The 16,280-nt window shown below is 33.9% G+C and overlaps 1 protein-coding gene across 1 annotated transcript in view; it reads right to left on the bottom strand.

The window, feature by feature from the left end:
- LOC148941523 (ras-related and estrogen-regulated growth inhibitor-like protein) overlaps positions 1–14,546 on the bottom strand; it is a 387,592-nt gene extending 373,046 nt beyond the window's left edge. Inside the window, exons 1-2 of the mRNA XM_089104188.1 lie at positions 13,913–14,546; positions 8,249–8,396 (exon numbers count right to left, since the gene is read on the bottom strand). Coding sequence (XP_088960314.1) covers positions 8,249–8,360 — 112 coding nt within the window. The 5' untranslated portion in view covers positions 8,361–8,396; positions 13,913–14,546. The remainder of the gene's footprint in view (positions 1–8,248; positions 8,397–13,912) is intronic.
- Positions 14,547–16,280: the final 1,734 nt, after the last annotated feature.

Below are 16,280 nucleotides of genomic sequence, written 5' to 3'. Positions count from 1 at the left end.
ATTTCCAGATATGAATTATATTGAGGAGGACACTCCCCCACAGTCCTCAGGGCAAGGGTTTTAAGTTATGCCCTGGGAACATATAAGGTTTTTATAGAACGCGTTGTCGTAAAAACTTTATAAAGGGCTCATTCGATTGCAAATTGAAATGGCTAGTGCCCTTTTTAATAGTCGAAAGTGATTGGAAGGCAACACACACCCTTCCACGCCTACCATTTCCCCAAACATATTAAAATCTTTGTCGTAGAAACTTGAAAAATGGCTCATTCAATTGGAAATTCAAAGGGCTAGTGCCCTTTTTAATAGTCGAAAGTGATTTGAGGGCAACTAAACCCCCTCACATGCCAACCGATTCCCCAAACACATCCAGTCAAAATTTTTAGACAGCTATTTCATTCAACTTATTTGAAATTTTTGGAAATTAGGTTTTTAAGGATGACAACCCATCCCCCCCACAACCCTCAGGGCAAGGGTTGTAAGTTATGCCCTAGGAGCATGTAAGGTTTTTATAGAAAGCGATGTTGTAAAAACATCGAAAAGGGCTCATTCAATTGAAAATTGAAAGGGCTAGTGCCCTTTTAATAGTCGCAAGTGATTGAAGGTTAACTAACCCCCTCTCCAGCCCACCATTTTCCCAAACACATCCAATGAACATTTTGAGATATCCATTCTGTTCAACGTAGTCGAATGTTCTTGAAATTAGGTCTTTTATGATGATAACCCCCTCAGAGCCCTCAGTCTAAAGGTTGTAAGTTATGCCCTGGGGGCATGTAAAGTTTATATAGAAAGTTGTTGTAAATATTTCAAAAAGGGCTCATTTGCTTAGAAATTGAAATTGCCCTTTTTAATAGTCGAAAGTGAGTGGAGAGTATTGACCCCCCTCTCGCGCCCACCATTTCCCCAAACATATTCAATCAAAGTTTAGATATAGCCATTTTGTTGAACGTAGTTGAAAGTTCTGGAAATTATGTATTTTAGAATGATAACCCCCTCAGAGCCCTCAGTCTAAAGGTTGTAAGTTATTACCAGGGGGCATAAAAAGTTTTTATGGATAGAGTTGTCGTAAAAACTTCAAAAGGGACTCATTCAATTGGGAATTGAGAGGGCTAGTGCCTTTTTTAATAGTTGAAAGTGATTGGAGGGTAACTAACAACCCTCTCACGAGCACCATTCCCCTAAACACATCCAATGAAAAATTTTCAGATAGCCATTGTGTTCAACGTAGTAAAAAGTTCTGGAAGTTAGGTCTTTGAGGATGACAACCCCCCTCCCTGCCCTCAGGGCAAGGGTTGTAAGTGCCCTGGGCCCTGACTCTGGGGGCATATGCCCTGGAGGTATATGAGGTTTTTATTGAAAGCGTTATCTTAGAAAATTCAAAAGGGCTCATTTGATTGGAAATTGAAAAAGGCTAGTGCCTTTTTTAATAGTTGAAAGTGATGGAAGAGCGACTAACGCCCCTCTCAGGCCCACCATTTTCCCAAAAAAATACAATCAAAATTTTGAGATAGCCATTTTGTTCAATATAGTTGAAAGTTCTGTAAATTATGTCCTACAGGATGACAACTACCCTCACAGCCCTTAGGGTAAGGGTTGTAACTTATGCCCTTGGGGCATATAAGGTGTTTATAGAAAGCGTTGTCGTAAAATCTCCAAAAAGGCTCATTCGATTTAAAATCGAAAGACCTAGTGCCCTTTTTAATAGTCGAAAGTGATCGGAAGGCTTGAAATTTTTAAACAGTTCGTGGTAACGAACTGTAAGTAGGGAGTGACCCGGCTCAATGGTAACCAAAACTCTAACAAACGGAGTTTGGATACAAATAGATATATCAAAAGAATTAGATTTTAATGCTGACTTCAAATATATAAATTTCATCAAGTTTAGTTATACTCATAAAAAGTTACGCACCTGAGAAAATTTGGCTGATTTTAGAAAAAGGGGGAAAGACCCCTTAAAAGTTATAGAAGCTTAATGAAAATCACACTATTAGATTCAGCGTATCAGAGAAGCCTACTGTAGAGGTTTCAAGCTCCTATCTACAAAAATGTGGAATTTTACATTTTATGCCAGAAGAATGATCACGGACGCGTGTTTATTTATTTTTTTGTTTTTTTTTCCCAGGGGTGATCGTATCGACCCAGTGGTCCTAGAGCCCTTTCTAAGTAACCAAAAAATTGAGGGCAACTAGGTCCCCTCCCACGCTCTTTTTTTCCCAAAATCAGCCGATCAAAATTTTGAGATAGCCATTTTGTTCAGTATGGTCGAAAATATGATAACTATGTCTTTTAGGATGGCTAAATCTCCCCTAGTCCCCGGGGGGAGGGCTGAAAGTGATGAACTTTACTCAATGTTCACATATAGTATTGGTTATTGGGAAGTATACAGATGTTTTCAGGGGGGATTGTTTCATGTAGGTGGGGGGTTGGTGGGTCGGGGGTTATATGGGAGGATCTATCCATGAAGTAAGTTTCCATGGGAGAAGGGACACTGCTATGAAGAGGGTGCCGAATATCCCAGCATTATTAAAGGAAAAGATCAGAAATTAAATAAAAAAACAAGTTTTTCAACTGAAAGTAAGGAGCAACATCAAAACTTAAAACGAACAGAAAATATTACTTATATGATTTGGTTCAACCCCGCCTTTGTGATTAAGGGGTCATTTTTAAAGAATTGGAACTTCGAACTTTAGCTTAAAGAGCAAGGTATTGACTAGGGAGCGACCCCCTAATATACTTATTAAAAATCAATGAATGTAGAAGTTCGTTACGTAAGTTATATCGTAAGTTACGCATATTTATTACTAATAAAATCGTTCGTAAATCAAATTAAACAAGTTTCGAGAAAGCCATTTAACCAAACAAAAGTAAAATTACTATGCAAATTTTTTTTAATTACTCATGCACGGTGAGCCAAAATCAAAACCTGAATTAATTCAAAAACGTCCAAAAATTAAATAAAAAAAAAGTTTTTTTAACTGAAAGTAAGGAACGACGGTTAAACTTAAAAAGAAAAGAAATTATTCCGTATATGGAAGGGGCTGTCCCCTCCGCAACGCCTCGCTCTGTAGGCTAAAGTTTGACTTTCTCACAACTCTATTTTTTTAAACAATAAAAAACTTTAGCGTAAAGAGCGAAGCGTTGAGGAGGGGACAATCCCTTTCATATACGGAATAATTTCTTTTCGTTTTAAGTTTTAACGTCGTTCCTTGCTTTCAGTTAAAAAAACTTGTTTTTTTATTTAATTATAATAAAGATCAATGTGGGAATAATGATCTAATGTATTTAGACCATGGTACTTCGTATCGAAGAAGTTGTCGTAGGACCTTCGAAAAGGGCTCATTCGATTGAAAATAGAAAGGGATGTTGCCCTTTTTAATAGTCGAAAGTGATTGGAGTGCAACTAATCCCCCTCCCACGCCCCCCCCCCCTTCCTTTTGCCTTTATGTTTAAAAACTAAGTGTTGCCTCAAGATTAAATCAAAATGCACTGTGTTAATGCTAATTATCAATATGGCATCTCAGCAGTATCCCAAGAGCGACTGAGGGTATTATGTTCAAACTTTCGGGGCTACTTCTGCTCTTAAAATTTAACCAAGTCAAACTAGCGTAAGTGTATCCAAGCTATCAAAGAAAGTAAGCTGATTTTTTGTAACTGGTATCAAGTTTTCCATTCAGGTCAACTAGAGTAGGTATGAAACGAAATTAAACACTACTATTTGTATCCAGATTTTTAAAAGGGTGTATGTTGTTAAAAATTGCTGAAAATTTTTCTCCAGCATACAAATAGCAGGCCAAACTATAAAGTCTTAACGAAAAGATTTAAAGTATGATTTTCGTTTTCCCTGAAAAGACTATGTCCATATAAAACAAACAGAAATTAATTAAAAAAAAACTTTTTCAACAAAATAAGTTTTTCGAAGAAAAGTAAAGAACTCCATTAAAAAAAAGAATTCGCAAAAATAAAATCAAATAATCTACGAAGCGTGAAACTACCGCAAATCAGCATCGATAAATAAACGAATCCCAAAACGAACAGAAATCAAAAGAAATAACCGAGTTAAACTCAAAACGAGAAGAAATAACTTAAGTTTAGCTCAAAACACCTATGCCTTCCCAAGGCCAGAACATAATTTGCACTTTACTGGAAAAAATATAAATTTTTTTACTTTTATAACTTTAATAAATCAAATAATATTAACATTTTGATTACTAAATATCTGTATATGTATATTAAACTGACAATGCACATTCATTTGTATATATATGTAATTGTATTTTTTAAATGTATAGTTGCCCTGGTATTAGAACAACTAACGCCCCTCTCACGCTCAGCATTTCTCCAAACACATCCAATCAAAATTTTGAGATAGCCATTTTGTTTAACGTAGTTGAAAGTTCCTGAAATTAGGTCTTTGAGGATGACAACCCCCCCAAAACCCTCAGGGCAAAGGTTGTAAGTTATGCCCTGGGGGAATATAAGGCTTTTATAGAAAGTTTTGTCGTAGAAACTTCAAAAAGGCTCATTTGATTGGAAATTGAAAGGGCTAGTGCCCTTTTTAATAGTTGAAAGTTATTGAAGGGCAACTGACCCCCCTCTCACACCCTCTCACTATTTCCCATAACACATTGAATCAAAATTTTTGAGATTGCCATTTTGTTTAACGTAGTTTCAAGTTCTGGAAATTAGGTCTTTGAGGATGACAACCCTCCCCCCAAAACTCTCAGGGGAAGGTCGCAAATTATGCCCAGGGGGCACATAATGTTTTTATTATAAGGTTTAATGTTTTTATGCCACCGTTGCTACTACATTTACCACTAGTCCCCGGCGTCACAATTATAAGTAAATAGATATTAGTCTTCCTCAAATCTAATTTTTATTTACAAGATAATCCACCTATTCATGAGGTAGAAACTTTGCAAGACACTGGCTTGACGCTGGTCTTCTTCATTATTCATCAAGAGAAGTAGAAATATATAGCAGGTCAAACTATCTTAAAAAAACGAAAAGATTTAAAGTATTATTTTCTTTTTCCCTGAAAAGACTATGTCAATATAGAACAAACAGAAATTAATTTAAAAAAAAATTTTCTGCGCAATAAGTTTTTCCAAGAAACGTAAGGAACTCCATTAAGCAAAAAATGAGCAAAAATAAAATCAAATAACCTACGGAGCTTGAAACTACCACACGTCAGCATTAATAAATGAAGCAAACCCAAAACGGACTGAAATTACAAAAAATGACCGATTCCAACTCAAAACGAGCAGATGTTAACATAGCTAGTGTCAAAATCCCTATACCTTTCCAAGGCCGGAACATAATTTGCGCTATCCTGAAAAAAATACAAATGAATATGCATTGTCAGTTTAGTATACATATTCTGATATTTAGTAACCAAAATGTTAATCTTATTTGATTTATTAAAGTTATAAAAGTAAGAACATTTTTTTTTTCAGTAAAGTGCAAATTATGTTCTGGCCTTGGGAAGGCATAAGGGTTTTGAGCCCAATTTAAGTTAATTTCTTCTCTTTTTGAGTTTGACTCGGTTATTTATTGTAATTTCTGTCCGTTTTGGGATTCGTTTATTTATCGATGCTGATTTGCGGTAGTTTCATGCTTCGTAGATTATTTGATTTAATTTTTGCTAATTTTTTATTTAATGGAGTTCTTTACTTTTCTAAGTTTTTTTTAAATTAATTATCTCAACAAATCTTGGCTTCTTCACTTTATCTGCTGCACCTTCTAGACTGTGTCCCATTTAAACAGAATGATAAATTCAAACAAAAACGTCATCTGAGGCAAATAGCTCAATGAAATTAACCCCATTCCCTCTGGAAAGCAGGGTTTAGCTTAACGTATACCCACTATTATAGATTGGTGAAGATTTATAATAATTTGAAGTTTTTGGTTACGTCTCAGAGATCTTTTGAAGGCGGCGAAAGACTGCCAGAAAATAGGTATGCTAAGAACAGTAGTTTTTTCGATTTCTATCTCCATTTGAGTTATACCTGTCCTCTTTAAACAAAAGAGAAACATGCGGAACATTAATCTTAAGATACATTTTCCCTCTGAAACAAGTGATTGGCAATGAGGCTGTAGCTTTAACTTGCACCAAATCGACATGATACTCATATCATTGAATTCAATGGTCTCAGGTCTATGATTTTCATCAGGCCAGATTTATTAAATTACTTGAACTTTTTCTTAGAGAAGGATCTAAACTTTCTTTAAGAAAAAGAAAAACTTTCTTTTTTTAATGAATTCCAACCAATTTTTGACGTATCTTTAATTTAAAAAAAAAACAAAAAAAAACAACGCTTGCACCAGATGTCGAAAATTCAATTTGCTATATCGATAGAGCCAAAACTCAGTTAGTGAGGGACAAAGCCGTACTCAGAGGGGTGATTAGGAGGTTTGGCCTCCCCCCCCCTCCCCTGACTCGTAAAAATGTTTGTCTGACCCGTAAAAACGTAACAAAAATGGATATAAACAAATTTTGTATGCGTTTTTTGAGGTTTTTTTTTTAGTAAAACCACCTCCGAAAAAAAAATCCTGGGTACGGCCTTGGTGAGGATATCAAAGTTTTCGTCTTTCGTTGATGCCCTAAAACCAGGAAGAGCAGAAAAAGAATGTACTGAAACTTACGCAGGGACATAAACTTTAAGTCTTACAAGTTCTTCTATGCACTGTGCAAAAGTAACAGTTATTCTTAAGCTTAAAACAGCACTTTATGTGATTTTGATATCATAATCGGTTTCTGGTTAAAAAAAGAAGAGAACAGCGGATTTTAATCGGCAATTAAACATCTAAAATTTACAACCACAGGAGACTTTAGATTGTAGGACATGTGTAACTTAAATTTCACAGATTGTCTAATTTGTGGAAATTAAGGTCCTTATTCTGATGCTCTATACACTTCGTTTATCGTGCAACTCTGTCAATTACGCCTTTAACATGATGTTTTCAGAGATCTTCCAGAGAAGAGATGAAACCAATTTTCTTTTGCTGGAACGAAATTGGAAGTTTAGGCCAATTTGACTGTCAGTTCAGTAAACTAAATGTCAAGTGCTGACACAAGGTGTTCTGACACAACCCACCTTTTTATAATACAAAATGAGGCGAGCAGAGTTTGACGAAGATTATATGAGCAATCTAAAACCAATGCCCATTTTTCAAGTTGCAAGGAAATTCCTAAAACAAAATTGACCCGAGTCTCCTCATCTATACAATTATTGTCTTATTTCAGAGCCTAAGAGATAAAGCGAGTTTCAAAAAATTATTCATATACCGCCGAAATGTTGGGAAAAGCAACAATTACTAGGCAATGAGTGGCCGACTAAAGATGATACATTATATAATTTTGCAATAGGTCACGACAAACTTTATATGATTTTTCAGTTTGGGCTGCAGTAATTCAAGCCTTTTGTATAGATTCTATGTTGATTCCCATATTATAAAACTTCTGTTATGTTAAGAAAAATTAAAGGTACATTTCAGTTCCAAAACCCTGAGAGATAAACGCAATGGAGGGTGCCAATTCACAAAAAATCAAAAAGGAAGTAAGAACCTTTTTCAACTTTTTTCAATGAGATACACAAAAGTATTTTTTGACATCTAAGGGTCGGGATATTCTTTTGCCTTTTTTCGATGCATTCAATGAAATTACCAAAAAAAAGGATATGCCTATCATGCGACCCTAATTTGCGCCACTGAATTTGTTTATAATTTTGAAAACTAAGCTATACAATGATGACTTTAGTTATTTTTCTTCCCAGTTATTTTTAATCTCAGATACGGTGTGACACTACACCGCTTTTTATAAAAGTTATACAAGCTTCAGTACCTCTACTTTCATGATGTTTTCTTATGGCTCTGGCTCTGGATGATCTAAGGTCTAAGGTAAGGTAAATCGGTTGCACCTTGTTTAATCAGTCAAGTTTGGTTAATATCAATTGTAGAGTGTAAACAGTAATTTTGAGGAATGAGCACAATATATTGTTGTTGGATTCTATTATACAAGACATACAAAAAAACAAGTTCTATCCTCTTTAATTAATGAAACTGTATTATTGTATTCTAGGGTTTTGCTTCCCTGTACAAGAATATTGATGTAGTAGCATGTTCATGGTACTTTTGAAGGTTCTATAGCGCTTAGGTGGAGTTAATTAATCAATATTATATTCATAAGTGGCTAGTTACAGTTTTACAACAAGTATGATAAATTTAGGGTCAGGGAAAAAGCTGATAAAAATACCTGATTTTCCGCTGCCCTTGCTTCCAACAACTACGATTTTTATTGGAGATCCATCGACAATAATAGGTCCATTTTTAACTGACTGTAAAGCACCGTCTTCTGGCCTCATCATTGGTTTGATTTACAATATAAGACATCTTGATTTAACCTGTAAGGAAAATTATATTACAGAATTTATTGTTAAAAGCTGTATATTTTCCCTAGTTCTGAATTGGGGGATCAGGAAGATTGTAAAGGGTCACCATCAATAAATATATTCTTAGGCTTACTTGATAAAGGGTAGGATAAGCTGTTCGAAAATACACCCAAGTATTTAAACAAACGCAATTTCTTGGCAAAAATTCCAAATTTTAAGGAGGGGATCTTCGATTATCTGTTACTACAATAGACAAACATTGACAGTGATTAGTATATACTGAAAACAGTAACTCTACTCTTCTTGTAACTTCTAGTAGCTTATTAGATTGTTGCTTGTAACTTTCAAGGCCGTCAGAGGTGTCACTCGCCAAAATGTTTGGGACGGGTCAATGAATTTCTTAGACTAGCTGAAAACATTTATGAGCGGCATCCCCCCATACGTGGCTTTCTGCTAGCCGTGGCCACACCTTCCTCTCCTTCAAGCAATCCATTAACCATAGCATTGCCTTTGGCTGCCTTTTTTGAATACTTCCAAATGCAGCAGCAAAATCTGAGTTGATCTTGCTTGATATTTCAAGCAGACGAAGTTTAATAAAAGTGTTAAAAAAAGAGAGTTAAGAAAAATCCCTCTACAGCTAACTGAAATATTTGCACTCTACTCAATGGTAAAAATTAATGAAAACTAAAGAGTGGGTCAAATTTGGAGAGTGAAATAATGAATCAATTTACTGACAACTTACACAGAAAAACTAATTCAACCATCGAGTTTAGACATGAAATGTTCTGCAGATAATAATTAAGTTTTCTGTTTAAGTTTCTTTACTGTTTATAAATGAATATTAAAACTTATAGTTATTACAATTAGTAGCCAATATTCAATGGGTGCCAATACAGAAGCTCAAATTTAACCAATGAGCTTACATAAAGGTCTTACAGGTAATAATAATATAATCTTAGTGAATTTAAACTGGATAGTTTGAGTTTAAGTCAAAGAGTAGCCAATAAGTGGTCAATTTAGTGCCAACTTTGCAGCATAGAAATGTTAATTGAACTAATGAGTTCAAATGTGAAATATCCTGCAGATAATAATTATATTTTATTTTCAGATTTCTTCGTTCCTTATGCTGCTATTGCTTCTTCTATTAACGTCTCATTACAGCACCAAGCCTGAAGCTCTCTAGGGCTATAGCTACTTTTTAAGGTAAGGGGGTAGATAAACGCATTTTTCTTACTTTTCTCTGTAACTTCTTTGTTATCTCAATGGTAGCTTGCTTTCAGATGGAAGGAAAGCGTGACTTTTTAAAGACATAGCCTACTAATTTTCGCAGTAGAAATAACATTTGTAACCTGAATAAGCAGGCACAGGAATATATAGGCTATGCAGAAGATGAAATGTATAGAAGGAAGTACTTAACTTAGTGGGTAGAATTGCTCCAGAGGTTCTATTTATGTGAAAATTCAGAATTGTCTTTACTTAATTATTTAAGATATATTGAATTTATATATAATTCATTATTAATATAATATTAATATAAATAATTATATATTAATAAAAGTTACAGGTTAGTATAAATTAATTATTATTATTCCTTATTAATTACATATAATATAAGATATAATATATTAATTATTAATTACGTATCAATTATATATTAATTATTATAATATATAATATATTAATTACATATTAATATAAGAATGATTCATTATTCAAAATTTTAGCAGGTAATTAAATAGTATGGGTAGGTAATAAGAAACGTGATTTCTGGTTAATTTTACATATGGGCCTGAAAACAGATAGCAAAAAAAGGCATTAATGTCGGCTTTATTGCACACTGTCTTTTCGTTCTTTTTAAGTTTCTGTCTTATATCTTATTTGACCCCCCCCCCCCCATGGACGTAGGCATCATATTGTCTAAGGGGGGGGCAGTCGATAGTGTGATGGAGGGCATTTTATCCACTGCTTTTCCAACCATCTGCTTTTTCAGCCATATCTAATGTAAATTTGAAGGTCTAGGGGGGACATCTGCCCCCCCCCCCCCCCCTCCAATCCAAAGCTCTTTAAAATGACTTTCTAAACTCATAGTTGTTAATATTTATATCTAATGCGGTTTATCTAGGAAATAAAAAGTTAAGAAATTTTCAGGACTTGATATTTAAATCCTTAGAAATGTCATTGACGAAATTAACTACTTTCTGTGGGATGTTTAAGAAAGTTCCTAATTGCTTCAGTTTTTATTTTTACAACCCTCATTCAACTCCCGGTGTTTTGTCTCATCAATCAAATTGTTTATAAAAGCAGAGTTTTTTGGATGATTGGCAAAAAAACGAATAAAACAAAGCGTATTCTCTTGTGAAAAGAAAAAATTCCCCTCCCCCTCGACACAAAATTTGACAGGCTTTCCTGCTAGTAATAAACAAACAGATAAAATTATTAGGAAATTTAAACAACTGGGCCTTTTAACCCAAATCCCCAACCCAAAAAATGTTTTCTGAAACCTACATATCCCATTATATGGGTAGATAATTCGTACATTCAAAATATATGACGATATTATATTACTTGTATCTTCAATATTTTTAATTTGTTAGTATTTTAGCAGCATGTATCAAATAAAGAAATAAAATGCATAAACTAAGCACTTAGCAAATTTCCTTTTTTTCTTCTTTAAAAGCTCTGTATATTCATAAGGAGAATATTCCGCTTTTTTATAAATGATTATGGAAATAGTTTTGAACAGCCACAATATCTCTTAAATATTCTAGAAGACTCTGCAATACTAGAATTTATCTGGGGGAGGGGGGTCAAAAATTAGGAAAAGTGAAATTGTAGACCAAACTTTTCAAATTTTCCTGGGCGATTCCTTCCTTACTCCTATAGACCTTGGCAATTGTATACCCCAAAATAATGAATCAAATAATATTTAAATGTAGACAGATTTTCCAACTGAAAAACTATAAATCTTCAGAGAAAATAAATCTTAAAAAAAGAACTTAAAGTGGATTCACTAGTGCTTAGTCTAATTATTACTATTTTGATCTTATTTTTGGAACTGCAGTCTATAATAATACAAATTTTTTTTACAAGTTTCATGGCATTCTTCAATGCTAAAATATGAACCATGGACAGACCAGAAAAATTATGTGAGAAATATGAAAAACAGTTCCCGACAAGAACTGTCTACTACAAGGCGTTAAGCCAACATTTGTCAACTTAAGACTCCTTTTACAAAGACGCATTGATTGAAATGTGCATGTGATATTAAATCTGACAATAAAAGAAATCTTGAAAAAAAATGAATATGCCCAGATAGGAAACCTATCACTTTGGAATTGATGGTATAATTCTCATAATATCCATAACGTTGAAAAATTTCCCTAATTTACTTTAAGTCCAGAGCATGTTACATGTTGGCAATAAGGAACGATTTAGCACACTTGGGTAGGCTATCTGTTTATCAAATATGATATATTTCATATATTCATCAGGCACCAAATGATATAATTTTAAGTAAACATAATGTGTTGTTTGTCAGTGGTACCTAATTTTCTAGTTTCCTTTCGGTTTTCGATAAAATCTCTTTTTCGGTATGCGGTTTTGCCCCCCTTTGATTCTAAGCTCAGCTCAGGGTAGCCGTTTGCTGTACATTTTATAAACAAATATTAGAAAAGAAGACATTATAACATCACCCTCTATACATGGTAGAGCATTCATCGATACTTTCTAACAAACACAAATTTGAAATTTTTATAAATTTACATTTCTGGTTCTTGAGGGATGGCGAGTATGGAAGTAATGCATCAATTGTGATTTGGTCAAAATTTTTGTCTTTATGTACTACTGACTTCTGTTTTCCTAGGACAACGGTTTTAGTAAGTAATGATCCCGCTGGTACTCTACACTTTAGTCACGGCTTTACTACCCGGGCTAAACCAAGGTAGCCCTAACTTTGCCAGCCTTAGCCCTTAGCCCTTAGCCTTAGCCCTGACTTGGGTGACTTGGGTTAGGAGGCCCAGCTTGGGTACCAAAGAACCTACTTTAGTTTTACTGTTTTCCTGCAAATCCTGCCGATTGAACTCAGCACATTAGTTCGAGTTATTAAGCATAATTAAAGTACCTTCTTCACTTTGCAAGAACCCTTTTCTAGAGTATATATGTAAAATGATTGGCTAGGAAACGCTTGGTTTAATTTATTTAAGTACGGTTCTTCAGTTTAGGTTTGGTCATAACCCAATTCAGTAAGAAACAAGCGTTAAATATAAGAATACCCCTTGAAGGGCAATTTCTCCCCCTCCTAAATCAGAAAAAATTTCCTTTTTGGGGATTTTTGTGGAAAAATACCTTTTTTTTGGTGTTTTCATTAAAGAAAATATTAAAAACTAGTATTGCTCCACTGCCTATATATTCGTGAACTGAGCGCCCTGCTTAAAAGCATGACAAAAATGGCAGGACATAGAACAGCTGAGAAATTCACGAAGTGAAGTCCTGTACCATACTAAAATAAATTAAAACAAATAAAAATTTAGAAAATTTGGGTTTTATATGGAAAATTGGTTAAAATAGGAGACAACAAACAGATTTCTAGTTTGTGTTTTGAACAGTCACATGGAAATTGAATAAATGGATGTCATCACATAGAGTAGGTGATAAAATGTCTTAGCCTTATTAAAAAAATGTTCTAAAGATAATAGGAGCTTTAATTGTTAAAATTTACTTGCAACAAACTTTGCAACTCGAAAAATTTTCGCTCGTTTTACTTGCCTCTGACTTCATTGAAAAGAACCAGAAAGATTTTGTATTGTTTTTACTGGCGCAAAAGTTAACGTGGCAAATTAAAGCAAATGCAGCAAGCGATAAAAAAAGGTCGTTTTATTTGGCCTTGAGATTGTTTTAAATTTACTAAATTTCAATTTATTTCGATTTCGTTTTAAATTAATTTATTATAAATTTAATATTCCAGGAATCTAATTTAATATTTAATTCAATAAATATAATAAAATTTAATAGAAAAGAACCAGAAACATTTTGTCTTATTTCTACTCGCTCTAAAGTTGATGTAGCAAAAAACTTAAATACAGCAAACGATAAAAATGTGACATTTGACATTTGACGATAAATATTTGACATTGAGACGTACATTAAAGAAATAATCTGATTGGCTAACAAAAAGGGACAGTCAACGTCACAAAAATAAACCAATGGAATTAAAGCGAGCTTTTTAACAGGGAAGCATGGGACAGTCTTTTTCGTTTGTTTTTTGTCTTTGATAAAACTTAGTTAGATACACTTTTTTAGTTTACATTTATTATAGGAAACCAATTAGCAAGACGTGCAAAATAAGGATGTCATCATAGGCAACTCATTATTAAGATAAGACATGGATGTATCCCACACTGCCTTTCTCCTTCTCTCTTTTTTATGACACCAAGACACCAAGCATATTTGTAACTAAACACCGTAGACCATAAAATATTACATAAAAATAATGACGCAAAAAAAATCAAATAGGGCTTTAGAATACTTACTGTAAGAACTGGAAAAACTGGGTTTAAATTCAAGCTGGACATGTCCAATTATTAATCAAAGTTATTAGATGAGCTTGATGGAAATCTTTCTTAAAAATACAGAGATCTTGGATTAACGTGTTGACTGACACTGGTTTTGTAGGAGAACAGTTCTTAAATAATGTACTTTTTTTCTAGTGTTGCTACGAACTTTGTTGAGGAATTAGTAAGTTTTTGTGCAACTAAACTGTTATAAATGATGCAGCAACCACTTCATCCATAAATCCAATTTAAACTACAAAGCACCGTGAAATTTTGACCAAAATGTTTCAGAATAAACAAAAAATACACAAGCTTAATTTATATTTGAACAACTGATTTTTCTGACAATTTAAGGTAAGTTTAATTAAGATGTGTGAATCAAATTAAGGGGTTAAAAACTCTCCTTAGGTAAGAAACTGAAAAAAGGCTACTATTCAACATTCGTTTTGTTGACACTTGTATAACTCATAATCCAAGAAAAACACAATGACAGCGGGTATTTAACCTTTCACGGGGTATATTATTTGTAAAACAGCTAAATTGTATTTTGTATCCAATCTGATGTTCCCACTATTTAGTACAAGAGTCTCATCTCAAGAGAATCCCACGACTGTAAAACACATAAATTTTGTACGATTCTTTTGGTGTCCGATTAAAAACTGTCTCCTTTCTGGTCTTAGTGTCAAAAACAAATTAGTCTCTAACCATTGCCAGAAGTGTTACGAAGGGTTATATATACAAACAAATGAGTGGAAAAGTTAAATAAACGTTTCAATGGGGGTATAAAAGTGGAAAAAGAGAAATCAGCTCCAGCAAAAGGAAAAATCCCGAGTAAATCAATGGTTACGAGTAGGCCTATCCTTTTCCAGGAAATTTTCAAGTTCTTGGCTTAAAGTCTACTCATTTGTAACATTTTAAAAATAGAATTTGCATATTAATTTTAATTTATTTTTTTTTTTTTTATCCTGACTGAATTGCAATAATAATAATTAAAAAAAAAACAGCTCTTTTCACATCCCTGTAAGGTGTTTCTTCGAATAAAGAAATGACAAAAAACGGTAGATATATCACTATATATATATATATATATATATATATATATATATATATATATATATATATATATATATATATATATATATATATATATATATAAGTAGTAAGGCAATGCACAGTCCGACCAGTGATTGCGTAATATGCCTTACCACGGGTCAGTCACCTATGGATCCAACCAGTGATTGCGTAATATGCCTTACCACGGGCCAGGCATCTATATATTTGAACCCTACACCTGAGGCATAGATATGTGTGTAGGTTTTAAAGTAATTGGGTTAGCAGGGTCATTTGCAAAGAGGTAACATTTCTATAGAAGCTATAGTAATTTGAAAAATCATATGGAATTTGCTTGAAGGTATATACTTTGCGTACTTGCCCGTACCAAACAGGTTGGTTATAATCTGTTCTGGTTCAAGTTTTTTCTGACACAATTAACTGAATTTCTGTTTCATGATATATTAGTTTTCTTAGGTTAGATCCGTGTCGGAAAAACCGGTGTATCTTTAAAAAACTTGTATATCTTTTTAGTTTTCTTTACAATTCATATTAGTAAGAGAATTGAATTCAAAGAGAATAGTTTTTATTTGCAAGGATATTAGTAGAGGAAAAAAATGAGTGGTGCATTTACATGATTGGAGATTAATGATGGAGCTATCAACAGTGATGTAATTACTTCTTTAGTTTACGAGATTTGCGAATTTTTTGCGAAGAGGTATTAGCGTAAAGGTATTGTGATGGTTAAGAATGTAAGGTATGAAATTTGCCCATTGTTAGCATTGGAAAGTATAGCCTACGGATTTTTTTTTGTTGTGGGCGGGAGATTTTTCGCAGGGGCGATATTTCACAGGAAGAACTTTCCGTAGGGAGGGAAGTTCCCGGGGGTAAACCTTCCAGAGGACATTTTACACAGGGGATTTTGCCAGATTTCATTGTAGTTTCCAGGATTTGTCGAACTTTCTCTTTGGCGACTCAATTTTACACGTGGAGATCTCCCAGTGGAATTGTACGGGGAAATCTTCCGCAGGGTTGGCATCGTCTGGGGGGTTTTTCTGAGGGAGATGGGGTATTTTCTGCAGAAGAAATTCTCCGTGGGAGAATTTTTCATGGGAGACTATTTCTGTGGGTAGGGGGAGATTTCCAGGAAAAATTTTCCGGGGCGGGGGGATTTCGGGAATGATTTGAAAAACAATCACATACTAATATAAAAAACAAACCTTTCTCAAGTGAAAGTAGGCTTAGGAGAATATCCCAGGCCTAATTGTGCGCCTGAAATTTTCCTGGGGAAATTTTA

Source organism: Artemia sp. Qi Xiang Cuo, chromosome 18 (assembly GCF_049724085.1).
Source record: "Artemia sp. Qi Xiang Cuo chromosome 18, ASM4972408v1, whole genome shotgun sequence".
NCBI lineage: Eukaryota > Metazoa > Arthropoda > Branchiopoda > Anostraca > Artemiidae > Artemia > Artemia sp. Qi Xiang Cuo.
Note: the sequence above shows the minus strand (reverse complement) of the source record. Positions and strands in the feature narration are given on the sequence as shown.